This window comes from Chiloscyllium plagiosum, chromosome 1 (genome assembly GCF_004010195.1).
Source record: "Chiloscyllium plagiosum isolate BGI_BamShark_2017 chromosome 1, ASM401019v2, whole genome shotgun sequence".
In the NCBI taxonomy this organism is placed as follows: Eukaryota; Metazoa; Chordata; class Chondrichthyes; order Orectolobiformes; family Hemiscylliidae; genus Chiloscyllium; species Chiloscyllium plagiosum.
In genome coordinates, this window is record NC_057710.1 from 139191006 (window position 1) to 139217803 (window position 26798).

The 26798-nt window shown below is 41.6% G+C and overlaps 1 protein-coding gene across 4 annotated transcripts in view; it reads right to left on the reverse strand.

Annotated features, from left to right (window-relative positions):
• Positions 1-26798, reverse strand: part of sorcs2 (sortilin-related VPS10 domain containing receptor 2) — a 608959-nt gene that overhangs the window by 112879 nt on the left and 469282 nt on the right. For all 4 annotated transcript variants that reach the window (XM_043698411.1, XM_043698404.1, XM_043698394.1 and 1 more), the window contains 2 exons: positions 7662-7841; positions 2374-2520 (listed from right to left, as the gene is read on the reverse strand). In XM_043698411.1, the coding sequence (XP_043554346.1) occupies positions 2374-2520; positions 7662-7841 (327 nt within the window). The remainder of the gene's footprint in view (positions 1-2373; positions 2521-7661; positions 7842-26798) is intronic.

A 26798-nucleotide genomic window follows, 5' to 3' on the forward strand; every position in this document is an offset into this window, starting at 1 on the left:
TCCCCCTCCCACTCCACCAAGGATATGCAGGTCTTTGGACTCCTCCATCGCCAGACCGCAACAACACGACGGTTGGAGGAAGAGCGCCTCATCTTCCGCCTAGGAACCCTCCAACCACAAGGGATGAACTCGGATTTCCCCAGTTTCCTCATTTCCCCTACCCCCACCTTGTCTCAGTCAAAGCCATCGAATTCAGCACCGCCTTCCTAACCTGCAATCTTCTTCCTGACCTCTCCGCCCCCACCCCAGTCTGACCTATCACCCTCACCTTGACCTCTTTCCACCTATTGCATTTCCAACGCCCCTCCCCCAAGTCCCTCCTCCCTACCTTTTATCTCAGCCTGCTGGACCCACTTTCCTCATTCCTGAAGAAGGGCTTATGCCCGAACATCAATTCTCCTGTTCCCTGGATGCTGCCTGACCTGCTGCGCTGTTCCAGCAACACATTTTCAGCTCTGATCTCCAGCATCTGCAGACCTCACTTTCTCCATTCACCTATCAGAGCACCATCTTTGAATCGGCTTCATCAACAAATCTAAAAAGTGTTGTATGACTGAGTCAGAATGGCTGCCACTCCTACCAGTTTATTCCAATGTGGAAGAGACAACTTTGGATTTGCACCCAATGCTGGCGCAGGCTTGGAAGGGCTGAATTCTCAGTTCGAAGTCAGCATATAGCAGCCCAAAGCTTTTCATTGTTGTTTATATGCTGTTAGAATACTGCCAATGCCAAGTGGGTGTTTGATGGTGAAAGAGAGTGGGAAATCAACAGGATCTTAAATTGAGTATGTTAATAGGTACACCAGCATGTGTGTATAAGAGAGTGAGTGTGTTTGAGAGGAAGAGCACTCCAATACATTCATGCCCCATGGAAAATACTCACATAAAGATGTCTGGGTTATTCCTTGAGCATTCACCAATAATTCCTTTCCAGACCACTGATTAGGCAACCCAAATCTGGTACAACAGGGTACAGTATAAGCATGCCGATTGTCTATTCACAGTTTTAACTCAAATTTACTTCAGGTGAGGCTCTGGGCATTAAACAGGCGTTAAATTGCCACCCTGTACCTTCCCACTCCTCACCAATTCTGATCTACAGTTTGCCTGCTTCTCAAGTGCAAATGATCTCTGGAATCCCAAAATGATTACTGTCCTGAATCATGGAACAATGAGCATACTTAAACAGCCGTACACTTATTTTAGGTGGGCAGGTTGCTCAAAGCTTTACAGATGCCCTCCCAAGTAACACAACAGACAGGCCCCAGTCATCAATGGCGTGGCCAAAATACCTTGCCCCATGATTTTCAACTGTTAATCATCTGTTTTTCCCACCCCAGACAAAGAGATATTCAACCACTGAATATCATCCTCACCCTGTAATTCTGCTCAACTCATTATTTCCCAGTACTTCAAAAAAGATATACTTCATCTCCTCAGACTTTCAGATGACTACAATCCCTCTTTGGCAACTTCCTCTCTTTTGAGTTGATGGTTTGTGCCTTGGTGGTCACCTCAGAGTTAAACATTGTCTATTATTGTTCAGGGGACTAACTTTGCCAGTGATTGCTCCATATTTATTCCAAAATATTCACTCTTCCTTTGAATCCACTGTTGGCAGACATGTTTTCAGCTACGTAAGCCATCTACCTGCTCCTCTTCATTGTATCGTCCATTGCACCTCTGGAACTTCAAGAAGACCAAATGGAGAGTGTGAGTTTTGTAAGACAGGTGGAGATTACTAGGATGAAGTGTTTTAAACAAGAACAAAACAAATTTAATTGTACGTGTCGAGAGATTGAAAGCCAGTGTAGCTCAGTGAGGAAAGCAGTACCAACTGAGTGAGATTTGATGTGGGATAGCCTCAGACAGCATAGTTAACCAGAGTGCTTATAATAGTTGAGAATGATAACAAGGTATAATCAGAACCACAATTGTTAAAATGCACATTTCTAAATCTAATCAATTAACTTAATTCTCCCTCTGCAGTTCTAATTTTCTACCCAGAAACAATAAATGGTAGGCACGTTTATGCCAATAAATATTTGATTCTAAGAATAGGGTACGGCTGGAAAAATTACAATTGCATCTAAATGATTAAAAATTAGGCTTTGGCCCTAATCCTAAAATATATATTTATCGTTCTCGTGATGTTGGCAAAGGTAACAATTCTCGTCCCTTCTTGAACTGTTGCAGAGCAGCTTTACATGACTAAGTTGCTTGCTAGGCCATTTCCAGAATGCAGTTAAGAGTCAACCATGTGGTGTGGGACAGGGCCACAAAACACACCAGCAAGTTTCCTTTCCCAAATACAACACATGTTTAAAAACGAGGACATCAGAACATAGCACAACCTTCCTAGCGAAAGACTTACCAGATGGCAGTTAGTTGGTTTGCCATTCATGTCAGTGGAAGGTGGAGTCAACAGTTGCCAATCACGGCCTTTATTGTAGGTGATGTAGGTCTTCACTTTACCATTCGATTTTTTATTAGCTAAGAAAACCCCTTTAATTCCCTGCACCTATAAGGCCAAAGAATATGGTAGAAGAAAGAAGACAAAAAAAAATGATTTGCTGGGGGCAAAAACAAATTTATACAGTTTCCCAACTTGGGGCTAAGTTTGAATGATTGCTGTAAAATATCCTCAAAGCCAAAATGTCACATTGATTAATATACAGCCAAGATAATCAAAGTAGCTTTCAAATTCTAACAAAAGATGCTGGTGGCTAAAACAAAGCCAGAAATGTCACTAAGAAATAGGATTGAGTAGAGTGAGTTATGAAAATCTATTAAGAGCTGATGGATGAAAGACATGCACATATCAGACACTATTGCATTGTAATTTGTCCCTGTTGGTAATAGACCCTTGAGTAACAGATTGCTTTGCTAATTGCAATATACAGTGTCATTCATCCAAGCAGGAAAACACAATCTAAAAATAACACAAACAATTGTTTCCCTAGTTATTTCAGATCTTCCATTCATTTTTCAGAGATCACATATATATAAAACTATGTTTGATACATATAAATAAACTTATTTAAATATACACAGTTGTAAACATTACACACATACCATCATTGCTCTTTTTGTTACAAACAAAAGCAACTGAATTCTGATTCTGGATCTGTACTTTTCACTTTTTAAAATATTCCTCCATTTTAATCTGTACCACAAACCATTCTTTAACAAGAGGCTTTTCGGGTAACACATTAAGGGCCCAGCTCCATTGTTGCTCAATTTCTATGTACAGAGGTGTGAAACACTCCGAGTTGCTTCATTCTTTCCACCCTGGAAGCTCCCTGCCTGATGAAGGGCTTTTGCCCAAAACGTGGATTTTCCTGCTCCTTGGATGCTGCCTGACCTGCTGTGCTTTTCCAGCACCACTCCAATCTAGACTCTGATTTCCAGCATCTACTGTCCTCACTTTTGCCCCATTCTTTCAATTTCCTACTCTCCACCCTGGTCAAGAGATTCTTTGGATTGAATCTTTCTACTGCTGAAGGCGATAGGCTTGGAGGTGGGAAGGAGATAGAATTAGGTCAGGCAGTAGTAAACCCAACCAATCTCATTGCTGCTGAATTTAAGTTCTCGATGAGAAGGACCAAAATCGACCTTCCTATTTTGCCGTTAACTGAGGTGCTTAAGTGACCAACTAAAAACTACTCAAGAGCCTCAGCCCACCGCCCCTGTTATTACCTGATTTATAAACCACAAGACTGGTCAATCTGTGCATGCTGTCTGTCAGCCTTGGGTCAGAGATTAATCAAGAGACTGGACATTGGGTTGTGAGTGCTGAAAGTTTTGATTCCCAGCCTCACTTTCCCTATAACCCCTAACCTGAAACACTCCCTCATCAAATCACTTATTTTTGGGAGACCAGGAGTGCTTTTCCAACAGTATTCACTACTTTTTCCATGGCAGTACTGAGGGCAAGAGTTACTGGCTGATTCCTAGCTCTTGTGTGATTTGGCTGGGCTTCACGGAAGAGAGTGCACAGGTCCTGACCACGGCAACAAGATTCCACCCTTGGTGTTCTTTCATCCTTACCAAGACCAGGAACACACTGTGGGGAGTCACATCTACAGACTGTGCAGTGCACCAATATGTGGTGGATTGTTGGGTTTTGGGTATTAACACTGCTTTAAAATTGAGTTATTTTCCCCCTTTCAGTACATTGCAGACTGCAAACTCCTTCATAACCAATAGGATTCTGTGGTATGTCAGTAAGAGACAGTTAAAATTGAGCGAACTACACCAATCCAAAAATGCCCTGTTCACCAAAGAATCAGGGAGCTGTGACAGTGATTACTAATATTTCAACATTCTGGATATGTGCTGTGCCACTCACATAGTCAGACAAGCATTCATCCTGCCTGTGATTATTATTAAAATTCCACAAGGAACACAAGATCAAAAAAAAACAAAGTTTGAAATCTCTAAAAAGCAGTTTAATTATTCAAGGCTAATGCTTCCTTACCCTTTGGTCAATGATACCACAAAAGAATGTGATTGACTGAAATAAATATCCTGTGAGGATGGATACCAGGTCAGGACAGGACTTTTTTTCCAGCCCCTTGCAATTTCTCATCCATAAGTGGCTCATTGACAACATCTGAAAACATAGCAGCTTCCACATGTAGACTGGCAATACACAGCTCTATCTCACCACTACTTTTGGGTCTGCGGGTTTACTGCACATATATAATTAAGTCCCAACAGGATTCTCATAAATGGTGGCTGAAATATCCCAGCAGTACTGGAATACAATTGTCACTGTCATGCCACAAAAGGTGTCTGGGTTATTTATCGGTACAGAAGGGTCCGTAAGATCAATGCTAAAGAGAGTAGTCTGTGAAAAGGTATGAATGGGATGGGGTAGTGGGCTATAGGTAGGGAGGTCCCTTCCATGCCCTCTAATACCATTCCCCAAACTCAGAGCCAACACCCAATTTTCCCAGATCCACTGGCAATCCAGTGAAATGGCAGCTAGTGAGAAAGATGGGAGGGAATGTGACCTTGGTTGCACCTACAACAGATTCAGTGCGTGAGTGATAGTAGTCCAGTGGCACCTTCTATTGGGCAGACTTTACCTCACTCTCTGTAACAATTCGAGCAATTTTCTGATGGATTCACAAAAAAGAATCGAGCCACTTATTCTCCCCAGCATGCACTGCTTGATAGCAATCACGTCAGAAATTCCAACAATATATCTAATCCTAAGCTTAGGACACTGACTTTGGCAGAGATCAGATGGCAGTCCAGTTCTGAGATTGGATCTGGGGCTTTCCTGATTTGTATAGAAGATAGAAATGGTGAAATGTTTTTATAACAGATTGAGCAGCATAATTGGTAAGAAATTATCTACATTATATAAATAACCACAGTACGTTTTCCAATAGTTGGCATGCCTAGAAAAAGATTTTGTCTTTGTACTTTCTCTCCCACTGGAAACAATTACCTTGTTCAGTATTCCAAACAGTTGTGCAATTCACATGTTAATTTAGCACGATGTAACATCCCCGTGGAATATTAAACAATTCCAATTCATGTCTGCACTCCAAGTTGGCTGTGACTCATCTCAGTCCTCAATCTGTATCCAACCCTTGAGCCACTTTTATTTTGCAGCTATTTTCATTTCAGCATCAAGTTGACTGTCTACCTGCTAGCACCATACATTCATTGCACCCTTCATCTACTGTGGGTCCCTTCCATATTAAGGGAGCTGGATGCAGGAGCGCAGAATCTAAGAGGCTGATTCATTAAAACTGGTCTTTTTGAACTCAGTGGCAATACAATTATATCTTGTCACTCGCAATATCTGAATGGTAAGAGCCTAAAACAGTCATTGTCTCCCCAGTATTCCTCCATCCTGGAAATTTTGTACACCCAGAACCAAAGACAGATTTCCCCATGAGCCCACACTGCCCATAACCCAAACATTTGCTTCATCTGCTTTATGGCAGTGAAATGAAGAAATGCACTTTAGAAAATAGAAATGGAGAGTTATGTAAAAATAAATAATAACTTTACCGGCTCACAGCTGCATCGTGCTGAAAATTGAAGACTGCTGGCATATATACAATTACCTGCTTCCATTATTATAGCTTTCAGCCACATTACAAGAAAAAAGACCAATCAGGAGTCATGCTTCTAAATATCACCCAGTACCTCTGCTTGAATATATGTACAGCTGAATAGTGAATAATGTGAGAATATCTGATTCAGACCCCTGATTTCCCCCCATTTCAATCTGCCAGTTCTATGATTTTGAGCCACTTTGTTGAGTTACTGTTGGTTCCTATGTGAAACTGATTTAATGCCATTAAACTGATATAATAACCTGTAAAGAATCTATCCAATCATTAAAAAATCTGATTTCTGTGGAATTGCAATGACATCAAACTTCTAATATACTCTTCATTGTTTTTTTGTAATGCATTGTATTAGTTTATCCAGCTGTTAAAGTTTTAATCCCTGTCACATCAAAATTAGTTAAATATCAGATCATTTCTTCGCCCTTTACATTTCTCACCTGTCAACTTCCTGATGATTCCATTCTATCAAACAGGGAGCAATTTTACATAGATTAAGCAAACCTCAGCATTCATCCTCGTCTGTGTTGAATTAAACGATTGTTACAAATGGACCCAGCAAGTGAGGGGAAAAAAAAAACAACCCTACTGATCACTGATTCAGCAATCCTGCATACATAGTCCTTAGATGGAAACAAAAGTGGGTTTTGATGGTTGTTAAGAGTCAAATACCCTGCCAATATTTACAGTTTAGGTTCTGGAGGGAAAACCATCACAGTGAGAAGTCAATAACTTCAAGAACGGTGAATAGAAAACTGAGGGCAAAAAAGCTGAAGAAGTAAAATTTCCTGAAGAATTTATAGCTTTATTAAGTCTCAAAATTTGTAATAAGTAGTAAAGTGAATGAGCATCAAACCGTCACATATCCTTTCTTGTCTACAGACAAAATATCGCCAAAACTCTTTAAGAATGAATTTTCAAGCCACAACAGATTCCTTTATCAACTGCACACAACATTTGTAATTTTAGTCAGGTCTTTTGGGTCTACTTTCGCCTCAATTTTGGCAAAGATTCTTCTTCAATGAATAGTTCTACTACTGTGTTTGCATCGATTCACACAACTACTATGCTGCCTTTTTTGTTAGCCATTCTGTGACTGAAGAACACAGGAGTTTTTTTAACCTTTAAGTTTCTGTCAGTTGCAAGAAAATATCAGTATTCCTATCCTGTTGAGTTTTGTTTCTTTTTAGTTTTTGAAGTCACACCAGTATTATGGGAATAAAGGTTCTCAAACATCAAAAGTAGTTTAAACATGGGAGAAGTCCTTAATTATTGAATAACAATGTAAAATAACTGATAGCTTTTCAGGAATCTAGATATTAATTTTGTTTCCTCTCATTTTCACTTTATCCCAAATTGAGGTGTTCAAATGATAATAAAATTTGCAATAGTCACAGGCATTGACTAAATCAAATATTTAAATTCAAATTGTTGCTACTTACGAAGATAGCCAATGCCTTTGATGTTATTGCCACATATTGAGTTCCAGTATGCCACTGAACAGACAGTATCTTTCAGTCAGTGTTACTGCATCCCTGTATTTTTGAAGTACTGAAGCAGTGTTTACCTCATGAATATCTATCACAACATTTTCTTCTGGCTGTTTGGTACTCCTGACATCCTCTAGAGCGAGAGTAAAGTACACACCCTTCAGGTCCGACAGGTAGAGGCTGTAGGTGTCCGTCTGATGCCACTCCTTAACAGCCACAAATACTTGATTCTCATCCGTACTGATGATTTGCATGTCCTAGATGATAAAAAAGATGATGCCACATAGATCAGAAATTATTGCACACATATTAACAGCAACGCACAAACAATTTTCTAACCAAATTGCATAATAATAGTGATCATTCATCTAAGACTGCTATCAGTAAGAAACAGAAGGCTGAATATCTTTGAATGATCAGTCTGGCTCAATACCTACTCAGGACTCGGTTGTGCACAGATGATTCAGTATGGTTGGGCTCAACTCATAGTATACCTCTCTCTGGACCAAAAGACAGCAGCTCCAAGCCTCATTTGTGCACTGAAGCATCCATTTTAATCCATTTTGTAGGATCAGAATTTAAATGCAAATACTGTCTCCCAATTTTCAATTGCATAACAGTAAATGAGGAAAATCCTGATAGTTTGTCAGGTTTTTCCCTCCTAATATCACAATAATATTTCTTCTCTTTCAGTAATTCAATTGCAGTAATGTAATCTCTTTGTCCACAGTTAACCATTTTGCAATAAAAAGAGATGCATATTCTGTTGAGATTTACTTCAAACACCTTTTGCTAAATTTACAATTTGTTCCAAGTCAGGAATATTTCCAAATTTTTTTCAATGCTACAAATATTGCTTGTATGAGTATAGCATACCGTTAAACCCTGTAAGGTTGAAATGATCTTTAACCTTGTTAAAGTCATATTTGGAATCTACATTTTTCCAGTGTTGGAGAAGGGGAAAGAGCATGGCCAGGAAAGCAGCAGAGTACACCATTAGTTTAAATTCTCCTGAAGGATTGATGTTAGCAAAGTATAAAAGCATCAACATTGAATGTTGTTTTTTAAAACAAATCAGTGAACTCTGTCCAAACAGGTCAAAACTCAGATCTGATTACTATTGATTTTTAATTTTCTCGATTTTCTGAACTTAATTGCAACATAACATTGCTGTAATCAAAAAAACATTATAGTTAAAATAAACCTTTGCAGCTGGTAATTGTGTCAATGAAATCATTTTTATTGATTTTGTTGCTAACAGTGCATTTTGATAGTTGCCACCTCATAAATTAACGATGGTTTAACAATATCTCTGGAGCTACATGTTTTAAGGGAAGTTGGAAAACAGCACATCACGAAGATTTTATTTTAGATATAAAAAAGTAGAAAAATTGCTGACAAGGATAACCATTTTATGAAATTTTACTTCACTGTGTTTACACAATTGCTGAGCAATATAATTTTCCATTAGGGCCCCCCAATATGTTCTTGACCTTGACCTTCCATGCAGATATGAAGGAGTTTACCTGCAATGTAAGCCAGACAGCAAGCTCTACAATCCATCCAGAATGAAAGCGAAGACAACATACAGAACATCTTGATCAAATAACTCCCGTATGCAGATCATGTCACACTGGTCACTCAGATAGAAACTCAACTATAAATGCCCTTGGATTGCTACTTCTATGTCTGTAATTACTTTTTCTTACTATAAATGTCAAGAAAAATGTGTTTACAGGACACAGTGTTACATCTCCCCTCTGCTCCCTTCTTAAAGTAAACATTATCCATTGGAAGTGATTAGCAAATTGAACGTCCTTCTCATCCACAGTGGCACAATCTGTTCTGATATTGAATTCTGTGGCAATTGTAATGAGGTCATTCAGGTACATCGCATAGAATTACTGGGGATCTTAATCAGGTCCAATCAGAGGGAGTCCTGGCTGACAGGTAAGAACAGGAATGTCAGACATTCTGTTCACTCCAAGAGCTGCCTGAGTGTCAAGGACTCTTCATGTGTAGACAAACAGTGACTTGGTGACAGGATAACAGCCTCTGTGGAGTTGTTTCTGTGGTGACAAGAGAAAAGCACACTCCTGTAGAAATGTACTCACAACAGTCATCTTTGAGTTGGTGTAAGCATTTCTGGCATTACATTATTATTTGGGAAGCTTGGCTTGTTCAATCCTGCTATCAAAGAATGGGCCCAGTATGTGGAAAGAATGCATTACTCCAGTTTGCCATCTATCTTGATGATGTTAACAATAGGGAAGATCAATAATGAGCGCTTAAAGAACTTGAACATAGTCCTGAGACATTTCTTGCAAGAAAGGGAAAAAGGTATGTTTCAGGCACCTCAAGTGACTTACTTGGGGTACAGAATCGACAAGATCGGGTCACATTGTTGGAAGAGAGAGTACAATCAAAGGTGCACTGGCTCTCTCTGGAGCTTAGGTCTTTCCTTGGACTGGTGAATTATTATAGAACGTTCATCGAAACCTAGCCCCCATCTTGGCATCTTTGCAGTTCGGACTCCTGGAAATGTTGCTCACAGCTAACAGACCTTTGTTTAGCAGCAGGGAATTTGAGTGCTTTCTAAAGTCAAATGGTATTTGACATATAAGGACAGCTCCACACCGTCCATCATCCAATGGTTTGGCAGAAAGAGCAATCAAAACTTTGAAGGCAGGCTTAAAGAAACAGCTTATAGCTTCACTAGACACCAAACTGGACTGGCTTGTATTTGATTATAGATACCGCACCCCCCCCAAACAACTACGGGGATAGCTCCAGCAAAGTTACTAATTGGGAGAAGACTCCACAACAGGTTGAATCTGATCTTTCTGGACTGTGGGAGGCAGGGGTAAAACAGCATCAAGGGTACCAATGTCGGACATATGTGGGCGGCACGGTGGCACAGTGGTTAGCACTGCTGCCTCACAGCGCCAGAGACCAGGGTTCAATTCCCGCCTCAGGCGACTGACTGCGTGGAGTTTGCACGTTCTCCCCGTGTCTGCGTGGGTTTCCTCCGGGTGCTCCGGTTTCCTCCCACAGTCCAAAGATGTGCAGGTCAGGTGAATTGGCCATGCTAAATTGCCCGTAGTGTCAGATAATGGGTAAATATAGGGGTATGGGTGGGTTGCGCTTCGGCGGGGCGGTATGGACTTGTTGGGCCGAAGGGCCTGTTTCCATACTGTAAGTAATCTAATCTAATCTAATCTAATCTAATTCCACTAAGCGAGAGAAACAGTTTACTTCAGGGACAAAGTTCGGTGTTGGAACCATTTTTGGAGGCATGGTTGAATCAAGGGGTCAGGTCCACTGATGTATTAAGTTCAGGTGCATGTGACAGTCCTGAACAAGCATGTGGACCATATGAAAGCCGCAAATGCGCAAACTACATGGGAGCAAAATGAGCCCAGCATCTTGATAGCCTTTCCAACTGTTCCAGAAAATCCTGTGGGATCTCCCACTCCATCAAGCATTCAAGATACTTCGGACTCTGAGATGGAAACGAAGGATCTCACCACCTTGACTGCATCACATACCACTTGTATCAGAGGCAGGGTTAGTGGAACCTGACTCGGTGGTAAACCACCTCAGAAGGAACTACAAAAAAAAAGCCTATGCCCTTGGACTCAGAGGGAGAGGGATGTAGTGATTATAATGAGTCAGCCAGGTGGACATCATAGAATATGAGTTCCCTGGTTGGGGCTGTTAATCTAGTCCAGTTACAGGCTGATAGATAAGACCAGAAGTGTCAGAGGTTCTATTCACTCAGAGAGCTGGCTGTGAAGAAGCTGGATAACTTTCAAGGACCCTTCACATGAAAATAAAGAGTGATTTGGTGACAGGATGCCGGCCTCTGTTATTTCAAACTCAAGACACATACATATGAAAAAGTATCTACCATCTTTGGTGACTCACAAAACATGCAAATATCAAGCTGACTCTTCAGACTAAGTTAAAAGCAAAATACTGCAGATGCTGGAAATTCGAAACAACAGAATAGATAGATAAATTCAGCAGGTTTGACAGCATCTGGAGAGAGAGAAACAGAGTTTAGCGTCCAGCATGACATTTCTTCAGAACCCTTAACCCTTAATGTTGTTTTCCAAGGTCTGTGTTTTTAGCACTTTGTTATACAACTGTGAAACACAAATGAATTATAGCTTTCAAGAATGGAAGCTCAACATCTTTCATATTCATTATCTGTGGCACATTCTGGGCAGCTCATGGAAGGAGAAAATCACAAAGGCCATGTATCTTAGCCAAGGTTACTTCGTTAGCTTGAGCATGTTCACAGGATAGTGGATGGATGCATTGCGAAGAATTCTCTTCATAGCTATGCAGCCAGAGCTAGAACACCAATAGGACAACGAAGTCCTTTAAAAGAATACTTGCGAGCATTGTACAAAAGCTCCAAATCATTGATTTTTACATTTGGGAGGTAACAGCTGATGACAAAGGAAAATGGTGACATCACTTATTTGCTGGTTTGTGTCAACATGATTTTTTAGTAGCTACAGTGGTTTTAAAGCAAGGACCAGCATCAAATACAATAACCCACAACACTCAACACTCAATAACCACCTCAAACACAGTGCTTTTGGCAAAGGTTTCTCATTTCATCAATCATTAATAATAATTGGACCATATCCCATCACCAATGGATTTATGTTTTGCAGTTCCATCATTTTACATACATGGAGGATTGCTATCAATAATGATAATTATTCATTATATACTCCACTGAACTTACTCTTCCATCAATCTGTCAGTATTCTGCCCATATCTAAAATAAATGTCTCAACATAAATGCATTTCATGGTAATCTGAATATATTCATGAAGTAGGAAGAAAGATAAACATATGCCGATAGGTTTCAATGAAATGAATTGGGGTGGGAATGCAGAAGTATTCTTTTTCTTGAACAAGCATTCCACAAATGGTACAATACTCACACCTTGCCGATAAAGAGAAAGCTTCATGATTTCGACCCAGCAACAATGAAGCAACATCCAAACCAGGAGGTTTATGATTGCTAGGTAACTTGGAGCTGATCGCATCACATGCAATTGTTCACCAACATACGTCACAGGTTTGGGAGGCACTGTTGAAGTAATTTTGTCAAGCTGATGTATACCCTTTACACACTCTAAAATGTAACCACAAATGCACCAAGGGATCTGCTCTGCCTTGAACTGTTCATTGATGTATCTGGTGTACCTCACTGGGTGGAGGTCCTGTGCAGCAGAAAAGTCTTGCTTGAACTCGTGCATGAAAATATTGGTGTATTGGGGTGCAAACTTGGTCCCCATGGCTGTTCCACATATCTGGATGAAGAGCTGGTTATCAAAGGTGAAGACGTTGTGGTTGAGGATGAAGTCGAGTTGGAGATGTTGATTAGAAATTGGCCGTTGTCGCTGTTGAGTGCTGAGGCCGTTGCGACTTTGCCGTCATTGTGGGGGCTGCTGCTGCAGTATGCCAAAATGCCTTCAATACAAGAAGTATGCGGGATGAGAGTACATAGGATACTCTGAAGGTCTGGATGCCATCCTTCTTTGCTGTGTAGGACCTCCAACCAAAACTATACACCAGATAAATCAATATTTTCTTCCTTTAAACTCATGGCAAGGAATCACTGAAACAACTACATGATGTTATCAACAAGTTTCATCCCACCAGATTTACCGTGGACTACTCTTCAGAATCAGTCTCAGTCTTGGACTCATGCATCTCCATCAAGGACAGGCACCTCAGTACTTCAGTCTACCCAAGCCCATGGATAACTCATGATGCTGCACTTCTCTAGCTTCCACCCGAACCATGTTAAAGAAGCAATCCCCTATGGACAAGCCTTGAACAGACATAGGATCTGCTCAGATGAGGAGGAATGCAACAGACACCTTACAGAGGCTGAAACACACGCTCATAAGAACAGGATGCAATACTCAACTCATTGAGCCCTCTTGAACTATCCCACCAGTGCATCTTCCTTCCCACCTATCCACTCTGCCCTCCGCTCTAACCTATTGCCATTATCCCCAGCTGCATCTACCTATCGCCTTCCCAGCTAACTTCCCCCAAGTCCCAAACCCACTGCTATTTATCTCACAGCCCGCTTCCCTCCCCCACATTCCTGATAAAGGCTTATGCCCGAAACGTTGATTCTCCTGCTCTTTGGATGTTGCCTGGCCTGCTGTGCTTTTCCAGCGCTACACATTTCGACTCTGATCTCCAACATCTGCAGTCCTCACTTTCTTCAACTCAATGATCACCAATTCCAATGTGCCACAGCGCAAAACTGTAATAACCTCCTCAGAAGATGACAGATAGAGTATTCTTTGTTATCCAATACTTCCCCGGAGTGGAGAAATTACACCATGTTCTTAGCACCTTCAACACATCAACGATGATGATGAACATCTCGCCAGAGCCATCCCAATGTCTCCATTTCTTGCCTTTAAACTACCGCCAAACTCAAATGGACCATCGTTCGCAGCAAACTACCCAGCTTTCAGGAGAACAGTGACCACAACACCACATGGCAACCGCTGCAAGACATGTCAGATCGTCAACCTGGATACTAGCATCACATGTGGGAACACCACCAACCACGTACACGGTAGGTATTGATGTGACTTGGCCAATGTTGTCTATCTCATACGTTTCAGGAAAGGATGCCCCAAGGCATGGTATAATAGTGAGAACATGCAGACACTACAACAATGGGTGGATGGACACCGTGCTACAATTGCCATGATGATCCCTCTCATTCGGGGAACACTTCAGCAGTCATTCAGCCTCCAATCTTCGAGGAAGCATCCAGTTGACCTTCGAGATAAACACAACACAGAATTGCCCAGCAGAAACTGATAGCTAAATCCCATACCCATGAAGATGGCCTCAACTGTGATCTCAGATCTCAGAAACTTGTCACTCTACATGTGACCCCACCACATGTATCTGTTCTGTATCTGCAAAATCTTCCTTACTGTTCTGTTTGGACACCATCACCTTGATAATTTGTTATGATCTCTCTACCTTAATCAGTTTGTATGTATTGGATTACTTATTATTTTGGTTTGACCCTCATTGTACAACACTTATACCTATCATGCTATGAGCCTTTTGGTTTTCTCTAGCACCATTTTTTTTTTAAATTTATTTTTTATAATTATCACTCTACCTTAATTAATCAGATCATCAGTCTTCCCTTCACTTGCCATTCTGCTCTTGACACTTTACTCACAACTTTTGATACTGTTGATCACCTGCAAAGATTTGTTATTCAGCCTGTCAATACTCCACTCACATAATTTGTATTATCTTTTGACACTCTTAGTTACCTAGAATTATCTCTCCGCCTATAAATTCAGTGCCTGTGTGCTTCCCTCCACTTTACCTGAAGGAGCAGTGCTCCGAAAGCTTGTGATTTCAAATACACTTGTTGGACAATAACCTGGTATTGTGTGACTTCCGACTTTATCCAACCCAGTCCAACATTGGCATCTCCACACAAAGGATACCACTCTGAGGAACACCTGAAGTGATGTATGGCTCTAAAGACTCAGTGGTTGGCACTGCTGCCTCACAACTTCAGGGACCTGGGTTTGATTCCAGCCTCAGGTGACTGTGTGGAGTTTGTACATTCTCCCTGTGTCTGCATGGGTTTCTGCCAGGTGCTCCAGTTTAAAGGTGTGCAAGTTAAGTGGATTGGCCATTCTAAATTACCCATAGTGTTTAGGGATGTGTAGGTTAGGTGCCTTAGCCATGGAAAATGCAGGTATACAGAGATAGGGTAGAGGAATGGATCTGGGTGGGTTGCTGTTTGGAGGGTTGGTGTGGACTTTTTTGGCCAAATGGCCTGTTTCCACACTGTGCGGAACCAATCAATATTTTAAAAAAAGCATTTGTCTTCAACATCCAGAACAATCTTCCTTTGTGTTCAGTGTGATTTCAGGCATTGGAAACTTGCCCTGATTCCCACTGACTCCACATTTTCTAGGCCGCTTTGATCCTTCATTCAGTCAAATGCACTCTTGATGTCTATGTTGATCACATTTCCCTCACATCAGGAATTCAGCTTATTGGCCTCTGTTGGACGAAGTCTTTAAAAAGATCTGGAGTTAAGTGATCTCAACAGAATACAAGCTAAGGATTAGTCAGAACTTCCGGCAAGATGGCGGCAAACTAAGACACTCCTGCCAGAGCTCCTCTACTCCACCTGCTCTTTTTCCTTCTCTTTTATTTTAAATCTCTTTTTTCTCTCCTCTTAGCCCCAGAGGCGAATCCTGGAGCAGCGGCAGAGCCAGGCAACAAGATTTAGAGTGAGTCCCGGACGGAGACCAGCAAGGGAGAGGCAGTCCTGGAACTTACCTTGGAGCAGCTAAGTACCTGTACGGAGTGATCTGGAGGCTTGGAGCAGAGTGAGGACGGTTGTTAGACTGGAGTCTGGCATGGACAGACAGACCACGTGCGGAGTCCCTGCACTGAGCTGTTGCAATGTAATGTTTATTTGTAATATTTTACCTGACTGTAATGTCAATCCTTTCACAATGTCGTTTTTCTAACTTTTTTTCAAAAACACTAAGATAATGAAACAACTTTTTATTCCTCTTTTGTATCCATGCTTTGTACCTAGGTTCTTGTACCTATGATGGTGCCATAAGAGACAGACATTGTAAAAGCTTTTCACTGCACTTCTACAATGGAGTACATGTGACAATAAAGGATATTCTATTCTCTGAATAAGTGCATGCTGTCAACTCCTTAGAACACTGACGATGATTCAGAGTAGCCTGAGATAGCTGCACTTGGTGAGGCTGGATACATCCTATTTCTTGGGGACCAAATTACCTAGATATTTTTGGACAGAACAAAATTGTACTGCTACTGCAACAGCTTGGATATGGCATGGCTGTTTTAACAGCACAAGTCTTCTCCACTACATTTAGGATCTTCTCAGATTCTTGTAGCCTTTGCTGTCTCCAGTGCACTCAGCTCCTTCTTGTTATCACTTAGAGTGAATCAAATTGACTGAAGACTGGCATCTATGATGCTGGAAAACTCCAGTGATGATTAAAATAGATCATCCACTCTGGATTGCTGGCTGGAAATAATTGTGAGCTCTTCAACTGTGCCTTTTGCACTTTTTTGCATATGCAGCTCTGCCATTGTTACTGATGGGTATATTTCTTATTCCTCTCATTCCCCAACTATCCACAAAACTCTCAAACCAGATGTGGTAGAACTCCATTCTGATCCATTGACAAAAGAATACTTTTTAACATCTTGTATTGGTGTCTCACCAGATTGTCATTTCATCTTCAGGTATTCATGATCGTCATCAGGTTTGATACTGATCAAAGAAGGAGCAATACACAAGTCCATGAGGTTTGCTGTGGTATTCCTTTCTGTTAATGACAGGCCACAGAATCTCATGGGTTCCCACTTTAGAATTCATCTAAGGGATGGCAGTAGATGATGAGCTTTGTCCTGAAACCATGAATGTTCATGGATCATGATGTCACAAGTGGGGCTTCCAAAGGCCATTTAAGTTTCAGCTGTGATGTATCAGAGCGGTTATAAAAATCTTATTTGATGCCTACTCTGTTTCATAGAATATAACTTTTTACCAAATGTCGCTAGCAATTTCAAAGTGCATTTATAATGATTCCCCAGAATGATACAGTTGTCATCCAAAAATCAGTAAGATAGTGGATTGCTATTATTTGATATCAACTGTTGCTCCTATAAGATACAATAACTTTGCAAAAATCGTATCTTGGAAACAGGTCCAAAACAGTACCATTACTAAATAGAAGACAGCCCATGCTTGTATACAGGGCTCCATGGGATAAATGTTCTCTTTGAAGGAACCTGCCAAATTCCTTTCTTTTGCTGATCCACATTTATAAAGCATTTGATGAGCAATAGCACAGAGCATTTTATCTCTTGTAAGACTCTAATACTCTCTGCTATCTGAAACTGAATGATGACTGCCAATTTAACTTGGCAAAAGCTTTTGGCTTTTAACTTTCATTCATAATTGTCCTGTCTCCTAGTCATATGAGCTGAGAAACAGCTATCAATCAAAGTCGCTAACTTAGGCTGTGATTTATGCTTTCCATTGTGGCCAAATGATTTGCAGATGCCACAGATATCTTAACATAAAAATATCAGACAACTGCCTCTTCTGAATATCTCTGTTACCAATGGCGAAAGATGAACATTGTCTGGCAAAAGTAACAAAGTTTAGGTTTCAATTGGATATATCTTGATTTGTTTCATCGTGTAATATTAAAGATTGTCAACCATCACTCTCATTTTAAATATCCAGTTTTTTAAAAATTTCCATTCAATAAACTAGGAATAAGAGAGATATAAAATTGGCAGTTAACTCAGTATTAGATATTTTTCAATATTTCACTAAGGCATGGACTACTCCAATGTACTTGCCAAAGGATGGTAAAGTGAGTTAGCCCTAAGAAATTTTTTTAAAAATGACTATCCATAGAAATGTCTAATCCCTGTGGAGTCATTACCCAAATACATGTCTGTTCTGAGCTGATAGTTATCTGGTGATAAAATGTTTTGTATCATCATGGTTGTTGACCCCTTACATACTGTTTATAAATGTACAAATTATGGAATAAAAATGATAAATCTGTGTGTGTTACTCCCAGAAGGAAATGAAGATGTAGAATGGGAATCTTCAGTTGGGGAGCTGCCTGTGGAGTTGTAACATGTTCTGGCAATTCAACCAATTTATTTAAATGAAGGTAGGGGTGCAATTTCTATTTAACTTGCACAACATGTGATCAAGTTCACACATCAAAAGTTAGCAGAGGATAGCTTGTGAACAAAGAACTCATGCACTAGCAAGTGTCAGGAGTAGAAAGAACAAGAACAAGGAGAAAGTAAAATCCACAATACCATTCCTGGGTTACAATATAAAACAAAGTATTACAATACATTTCCAAATTGATAAAGATCAGATGATCTTCATCCTTTTGTAACATTCGGCTCATTATGAACGTAACTTAGTGCAGTATGTCCAGACATGTCACACATCAGAGCTTTTCAAAACCAAAAGAATTCATAGATCACTGATGTAGTAAATTAATGGCATTAATTACATGTATCTTTATTGTAAAGTGTTAGAACTGCTTTCTTAAAAGGTAGCACTGATATTCTTGTACAACAGGTTACTGGCAGGTTAAATGTAATAAAACATTATGTAGATATATTTTTAAAAGATGAAAACCACATTCAATTGAAATAGAGCACATTATTATTGCAGTGTGTGTAGAATGACTCATCTATGTGCCCAGACCACTAGGTTATAGAAGTTAGGTGATATGCCTTGTCATTTGGTCTTCCATTTAAGTATCATTAGCATGTTATTCAGATTCTATTTGTTGAAACTGGTGGTTGCCTGATGGGTCCTTAATGCAGGAGTTATTCAAGCAACGAGTGTTTCTGACTGTGTCATACAAGATACAGAGGTTGATGATCATACAAGATCTGTGGCAGTCAGTGCTGCCACATTAAAGATTAGCTATCAAATTTCAAACAAATACATCCGTTAATTTGCAATTTAATCCATGAACCCATCATAACAATATTCTTTGGAACAAATTGTTTTTAGGGAAGGAGAATCTGGTCGATGCTGACATTTATTTAGTGCCTTGTTTTAAAAAAAATGAAACATTCAAAATGTGAAGGAAACTATTGTGCAAGGTTGTCTATATGGTTTTGAGTCTCCAGAGACAGTAAAAAAAAAACTTCTGTTCTAACTACAAAGATGTCCTTCTTTTAAAGTCTCTAGCTTGAAGCTTTCTTGTTATAGAGTTTGGATCTCTTTCTCGTAACATAACACATATTAAGGAGCATTTTGATAGTTCCCTGCAAGAGAGTTAAAATGCAAATTTCAAAGTAATAAATTATTCTTTATTCTTTAAAACAAAATGCTTTCTGAGAAGATAACTTTACTTCCATTGTTGAGCAGCTTTTGATTAGTTTTCATTGTGTTGTATTAATACAACACAAAATACAGAATTCAGAATATTTTCCACCAAATTCAGATGGAAGGGACGGCATTTGTAGATTCCAATAATTCCTGTGCAATTTTTTCTCCTCCTAAGATATCATTGCTAATTGAATGTGGCAACTAATGCTGGGGCTCAATTCCACATGTGATGACAGATTTTGTTTTCTAGAATCACTAATCTGTACCTCAAGAAGGTAGGAGTCAATGTGTTGTTTCATTGCAGGAAGAACACAGCTAACTCCATATATAACCTTTGTTTAATATTCCCACATATAAAGATACAAGTAGGACACACAAGAACATTTTAGAAAGCTAGGAATGATGAATGGCTTTTCAAAGTAAATGAAAACTTCCATCAGAACTTCAGGAACTCTGATGTTTTACTTTGCTTCACATATTATTCTGACTAGCAGTGTATTGGGATCCCGTTTGATCTGTCAACTTTCTAATCCTTTGCACCAATAAACTTCAAGAGTCAAAGAAAGAAAAGTTCGAGAGATGTGCATATATCAAATCTACTATTGGGACAAATTAAGTTCTAACAAGTGTATAGAAGCTGCTGAGACAGGTATTGCTAACATCAGGAGCACATGAATTTCCTTTAGCAGGGGAAAGTAGTTGCTGTCAATTATTTTCAATTTGTTCAGATTTTTGTGATGTCATGTGGTGATGAAAAATGTATTTCAGAAATGTTCACTTCTGACAGACTGAGGTATGTAACATTGTAAATGCTAATGATTGACAACTGCTCTTTGACAAGCAGTGACATCCATGCTCCATTGGCAACTTAAGGCAACAGCCTTCTCTTTAGAGAGAAAAAAGTCATTCTCCACACTGTTTACATTGTTTGTCCCAATTTTTGTCACAGTTTTAATATTGGTTTTCTCTCTCTTTGAATCATTCATCATTCTCAGCTGGAGACAGCAGATGGTTAACAAGCTACCAGACATTAACTCTCTTGTTTAGGTCTTCGTAAATACTAAACAGATTCACTAAAATATAAACAGATTCGTTGTCATGAAACATTGACAGTTTCTTGCTGATTGATCTGCTGAACGTTTCCAGAATGTTATGCTTAAATTCCCATTTTCAACAGTTACTTTAGTTTTAGAAATTAATTATCCTTGTTAATTAGCCTCATTGAGCACCCACAACTATAACTGACTAACTCACACCATGGGTGCTAGAAAAAAGAAAAAAAAGAAATAGGAATATTGAATAAAGATTCGTGCACTTTGTGTCTTTCACTGTGTCTCAAAAAAAAATAACTGACTAACTTTCTCCCTCCAACTCTATTTTGATTTAGTCCCTACCCTCCCCTTCACTGTTTTGATCACGCAGCACTGCCCTTTGATGTGAAGGGCAGTGTTTGTCACTGGCCACGGGTGTTTTCCTATCTTCCTGGTGGTGGAATTTGAATAAAGATTCGTGCACTTTGTGTCTTTCACTGTGTCTCACACCTGCACACACACACCATGGGTGCTGGGGAAAAAATAAGCACTACCGCACTTAGGTGGTAGTGTGGGGGTTAAATAAAAAAAACAGGAGATTAAACCTCCTCAAGAAAAAATAACTGACTAACTCCTCTGCTTTTGGTTGCACTTCAGTCCCACGCTCCTGATCTTTGGGCACCCGGTACGGAGGAGGGAGGGCAGGTCTGAAGACCTCCTCGTGGGTCTGCTCCTGGGCCTGGCCAAACTGGCCATCAACAGGTCCAGGCAGCAGGCCGTGGAGGGGGTCGTTAGGGCCAACTGCCTGCCCCTCTTCCGCGGTTACGTTAGGGCCCGGGTGTCCTTGGAGAAGGAGCACGCGGTGTCGACCAACACCCTGGAGTTGTTCAGTAGGAGGTGGGCGCCACGGGGAGTGGAGTGCATCATTTCCCCCTCCAACTCTATTTTGATTTAGTCCCTACCCTCCCCTTCACTGTTTTGATCACACAGCATTGTCCTTTGATGTGAAGGGCAGTGTTTGTCACTGGCCACTCGGGTGTTTTCCTATCTTCCTGGTGGTGGAAATTGAATAAAGATTTGTGCACTTTGTGTCTTTCACTGTGTCTCACACCTGCACACACACACCATGGGTGCTGGGGAAAAAATAAGCACTACTGCAGTTAGGCGGTAGTGTGGGGGGGGTTAAATAAAAAAATAAATAAATAAATAAACAGGAGCCTTCACACAGCATTGCTCTTTGATGCGAAGGGCAGTGCTTGTCACTGGCCACTCAGGTGTTTTTCCCATATTGAGAGTTGGATCAGTGTGAGTGTGAAAAAAAAACTGACTAATTCCTCCTCTGCTTTTGGTTGCACTTCAGTCCCACGCTCCTGATCTTTGGGCACCCGGTACGGAGGAAGGAGGGCAGGTCTGAAGACCTCCTCGTGGGTCTGCTCCTGGGCCTGGCCAAACTGGCCATCAACAGGTCCAGGCAACGGGCCGTGGAGGGGGTCGTTAGGGCCGACTGCCTGCCCCTCTTCCGCGGTTACGTTAGGGCCCGGGTGTCCTTGGAGAAGGAGCACGCGGTGTCGACCAACACCCTGGAGTTGTTCAGGGAGAGGTGGGCGTCGCGGGAAATGGAGTGCATTATTTCCCCCTCCAACTCTATTTTGATTTAGTCCCTACCCTCCCCTTCACTGTTTGATCACACAAAAAAAAGCAGGGACACAAAGCATTGCCCTTTGATGTGAAGGGCAGTGCTTGTCACTGGCCACTCGGGTGTTTTCCTAGCTTCCTGGTGGTGGAAATTGAATAAAGATTTGTGCACCTCGTGTCTTTCACTGTGTCTCACTCCTACACACACACACCATGGGTGCTGGGGAAAAAATAAGCACTACCGCAGTTAGGCGGTAGTGTGGGGTTTATAAAGAATAAAAAAAAAGAAAAAAGAAGAAAAAAGATAAAAAGAAAAAAAAACTGACTAACACTATCAAGAAAGTGCTGGCAATTATTATAACCAGATTAGAATTTCTCATAGCTGGTAATGGTCCAGGTAGTGCCAAAGCAAGCAATCTGTACACAGCTTGCCAGTTGCTTTTCTCATCCTGTATGTTCAGGTTCAAAGAGAAGATTTGTAGCTCGGGTGCTCGTTGTTGTGGTTCTGTTCGCCGAGCTGGGAATTTGTGTTGCAGATGTTTCATCCCCTGTCGAGGTGACATCCTCAGTGCTTGGGAACCTCCTATGATGCGCTTCTGTGATGTTTCCAACGGAGTTTATAGTGGTTTGTCTCTGCCGCTTCCGGTTGTCAGTTCCAGCTGTCCACTGCAGTGGCCGGTATATTGGGTCCAGGTCGATGTGTTTGTTGATAGAATCTGTGGATGAGTGCCATGCCTCTAGGAATTCCCTGGCTATTCTCTGTTTGGCTTGTCCTATAATAGTAGTGTTGTCCCAGTCAAACTCATGTTGCTTATCATCCGCGTGTGTGGCTACTAAGGATAGCTGATCTTGTCGTTTCGTGGCTAGTTAGGGTTCATGGATACGGATCGTTAGCTGTCTTCCTGCTTGTCCTATGTAGTGTTTTGTGCAGTCCTTGCATGGGATTTTGTACACTATGTTGGTTTTGCTCATGCTGGGTATCGGGTCCTTTGTCCTGGTAAGTTGTTGTTTGAGAGTGGCTGTTGGTTTGTGTGCTGTTATGAGTCCTAGTGGTCATAGTAGTCTGGCTGTCAGTTCAGAAATGTTCTTGATGTATGGTAACGTGGCTAGTCCTTTGGGTTTTCACATGTCCTGATTCCGTTGTCTTTCCCTTAGGTATCCGTTTTTGGCGAATATATTGTAGAGGTGTTCTTCTTCCTCTTTTTGCAGTTCTGGTGTGCTGCAGTGTGTTGTGGCCCTTTTGAACAGTGTCTTGATGCAACTTCTTTTGTGTGTGTTGGGGTGGTTGCTTTCGTAGTTCAGGACTTGGTCTGTGTGTGTGTGTGGCTTTCCTGTATACCTTTGTGGTGAATTCTCTGTTCGGTATGTTCAGGATAATTCACCAACATCTCATTGCATTCTCCGTGGACAGTGTCGCACTCCTCCATCCATTGTCCACAGAAATGTGAATTACCGAAACACCAGCCTCACCAGTTATCATAGCTGATCTCATATTAACATAATGCACTTCACTGCTTCATCACTGTGCTTCAGAGCTCACTGATACTTTACATCAGAATTCTCCTGCTAGGTCACTCTGTGCATAGAGGCACACACTCATTTCATCTCAAGCACATGTACAGGGTACATTTTGTAGCTCTTAGCTTGATTTCTTAGCACTCATGTACTCTGCATTTACTTTGAAGTCCACAAGATCACTGGCCTGCATTGCCTTTTACTTCACACAGAAAAGCCGGTAGCTTGGCATGTTGGGCAGCACTGAGCCCTCAATTGAAGTGTACGTGTTGCTGCACATAACTATGCTACATCAATGTCATGCTGACAACTTACATGGCAAACATACTGCATGTGCTTCACCAAGTGGCCATGTTTGAAAGTCAAAGGGGACCAGTCCTGATTAGGTTCAAAGCAGAAAGCTTGGGGGCAAACCTTGTCAATCACTCAACAGCACAACTGGATAATGTGCCAAATTCAACCAAACCTCAACTGTGCAATAAGCAAGTAAAATGGATGCGAAAGCATTCACAGTGGATGGAGTAGGTGTATTTATTTGTCTGCAGGAGCATTGCCCAAAATGTGATGCCCTGCTTGGGGGCAGCCAGGCATCTACAGATGCAGTGAATCTGCCATCAAACTGCACTTCATGTGTAACCCATGCATCAATCAACAATGCTCATTACAAAGCTTGGTCTCAAGGTATTGTGCCCATTCCATTGCTGCTAAATGGGAGAGCAGTACACCACAATAAAGCATACTGGGTTGGTTACCTTGACATGAAATTTTCAGCATCCCCACGAATGGTCTTCATTCTGTCTGACCATCTCCAGGATCGTCTCCTCGTAGGGTTGAGACGAGCTGAATGGTATTTTGGGTTAGATGAGCTGTGAGAGTGTTGTTGAGTGGAGATGCTTCCTGAACTAGTGACAGCTGTAGACTATTAGCCCATAGTGATATTAGTGTGTTGTGACACAGTTAAGGGGGGGGCAGAGAGAAGATGGTGGCTATTACCCTTGCAGAGTGCAGATCATTGACCTTCTTGTTCCACTGCTGGGTGATGTTCCATTACATGCAAGAGACTGAATAACCCAGGCTGTTATTTCTGTCCAGAATGCTGACTCTGGTGATGTGACCTCCTTGGCCAGTCTGCAGAATAGAGAACAGCCTTCCTCTGGACAAACCCATCCACTTTGATGTCCGTGTCAGGTTTAAGTTTTCCATCCGGGAGCACATCCTCTGAGAGGACTGTCCAGCAGCACAGTTTCTTGTTTGCAGCATCTGAAGTGGTGTACAGCCGGCATTCAGAATGGGCAACAGCATGAACAACGCAAGGTCCCAGCAGCAGTGAGCACCATGGCCTCTGCTGTCATGTGGCTGTTTACAAGAGTGTCTGAGCGCCCAAATACATAATTAATGAGGTGGGGAGAGAAGTCACCGTGAGCCAAGATGGGACAGACACCATGAAACTAAAATAACACATAGCCTAAAATGGAGTCCCAAATATCATATGTGCGAAAGGGAAAGAAGGTTGATCCTGCGCAAGACACAAATTTACCCAGTCAAACATCTCTAATGCAAAGATAAGCAATCTAACATTGTGTTAGCTATTTAAAAGCCGATTATAATAAGAAGGTCTGAGGATGCAGTTCTAGAACCATTACCATTCTGACCTGGATTAAGCAACTCAATGTGCAATGCTCATGTTTGCAGATGATACTCAAGTAGGAGTTACTGTGGAATCAAAATGTGGCATCTTAAAAATTACAGAATGATTTGCAAAGGATAATGTAAATGGAAGATAGAATTAAACTTGCAGCTCAGCACTGTCCCCATGACTTGTCCAGACTTGTCCTACCTGCCTATCTCCTATTCCACCTATCCACTCCACCCTCTCCTCCCTGACCTATCACCTTCATCCCCTCCCCCACTCACCCATTTAACTCTATGCTACTTTCTCCCCACTCCCACCCTCCTCTAGCTTATCTCTCCACGCTTCAGGCTCACTGTCTTTTTTCCTGATGAAGAGCTTTTGCCTGAAACATCGATTTCGCTGCACCTTGGATGCTGCCTGAACTGCTGTGCTCTTACAGCACCACTAATCCAGAATCTGGTTTCCAGTGTCTGCAGTCATTGTTTTTACCTCGTTGATTTTAACCCTACTGCGAATTCTCTTGCAAGGATGCCTGCCTTGAAGAAGTTTTCCTCCTCTCTCTACAAGAATCTCAGGGAGTCCCTCTCCCACTGCAACTCCCAGGTCATTTCCTCTGCCCTGAAGCTCTTCAACCACGTCGTGAAACAAACTCGCTACTACAGCCACATTTGCTTCCTCAGTACCTGCCTCCATAACCAATTCATCCTACATGGACTCCGGACCACCTTTAAACCAGCAGAGTTCGGACCCGAACAGGACAAAAATACAGACTACAGATTCAAAAATACCAGCAACAGTTCTCCTTCAAGATCCTCCGCTCCACGCTTGCAGCAATGCGCCGGCACCTAACCTCTCTACAGTCATCCCTGCCTCAGCTGAATTGCAAAGGACCCACTCTGTACTACATCCTCAGGAGAATTCATACTCTCAACAAACAATATTTCAATTCCATCTCAAACTGTAAGTACAACAAACTTCTATCTACCTACCTCCATAACCAGCGCTCCTCAAACATTCCAGAAGATTCCCCTGGCCTCGGAATCTACTCAGACGCCATTAGCCATGTGGCTGATGCAGCTGCCACGCCCACACTGATTGATGATGTCACTTCCACCCCCATCATGGCCACTCCCACAACCATTTCAACCCCTCACAATTCCTCATGCATCACACATGACATCACTTCCACCCCTCACATCATCGCTGATGCCACTGCTCAGTGACTTCTGCCACCCCTACTGCCGTGGTCACCACCACTTCCGCCCCCAGCAGCGCCACTCACCTGCATTCTGCTGACATGCCCCCCATAGAACCCACTGTCACTATCCCCACCCCCCAGAACCTCGAGGGGAACACTACCTCTGCTCATGACTCCACCCCCATTCCCCCCACCATCACACCCACTCCAGTTACAGGTTCCGCC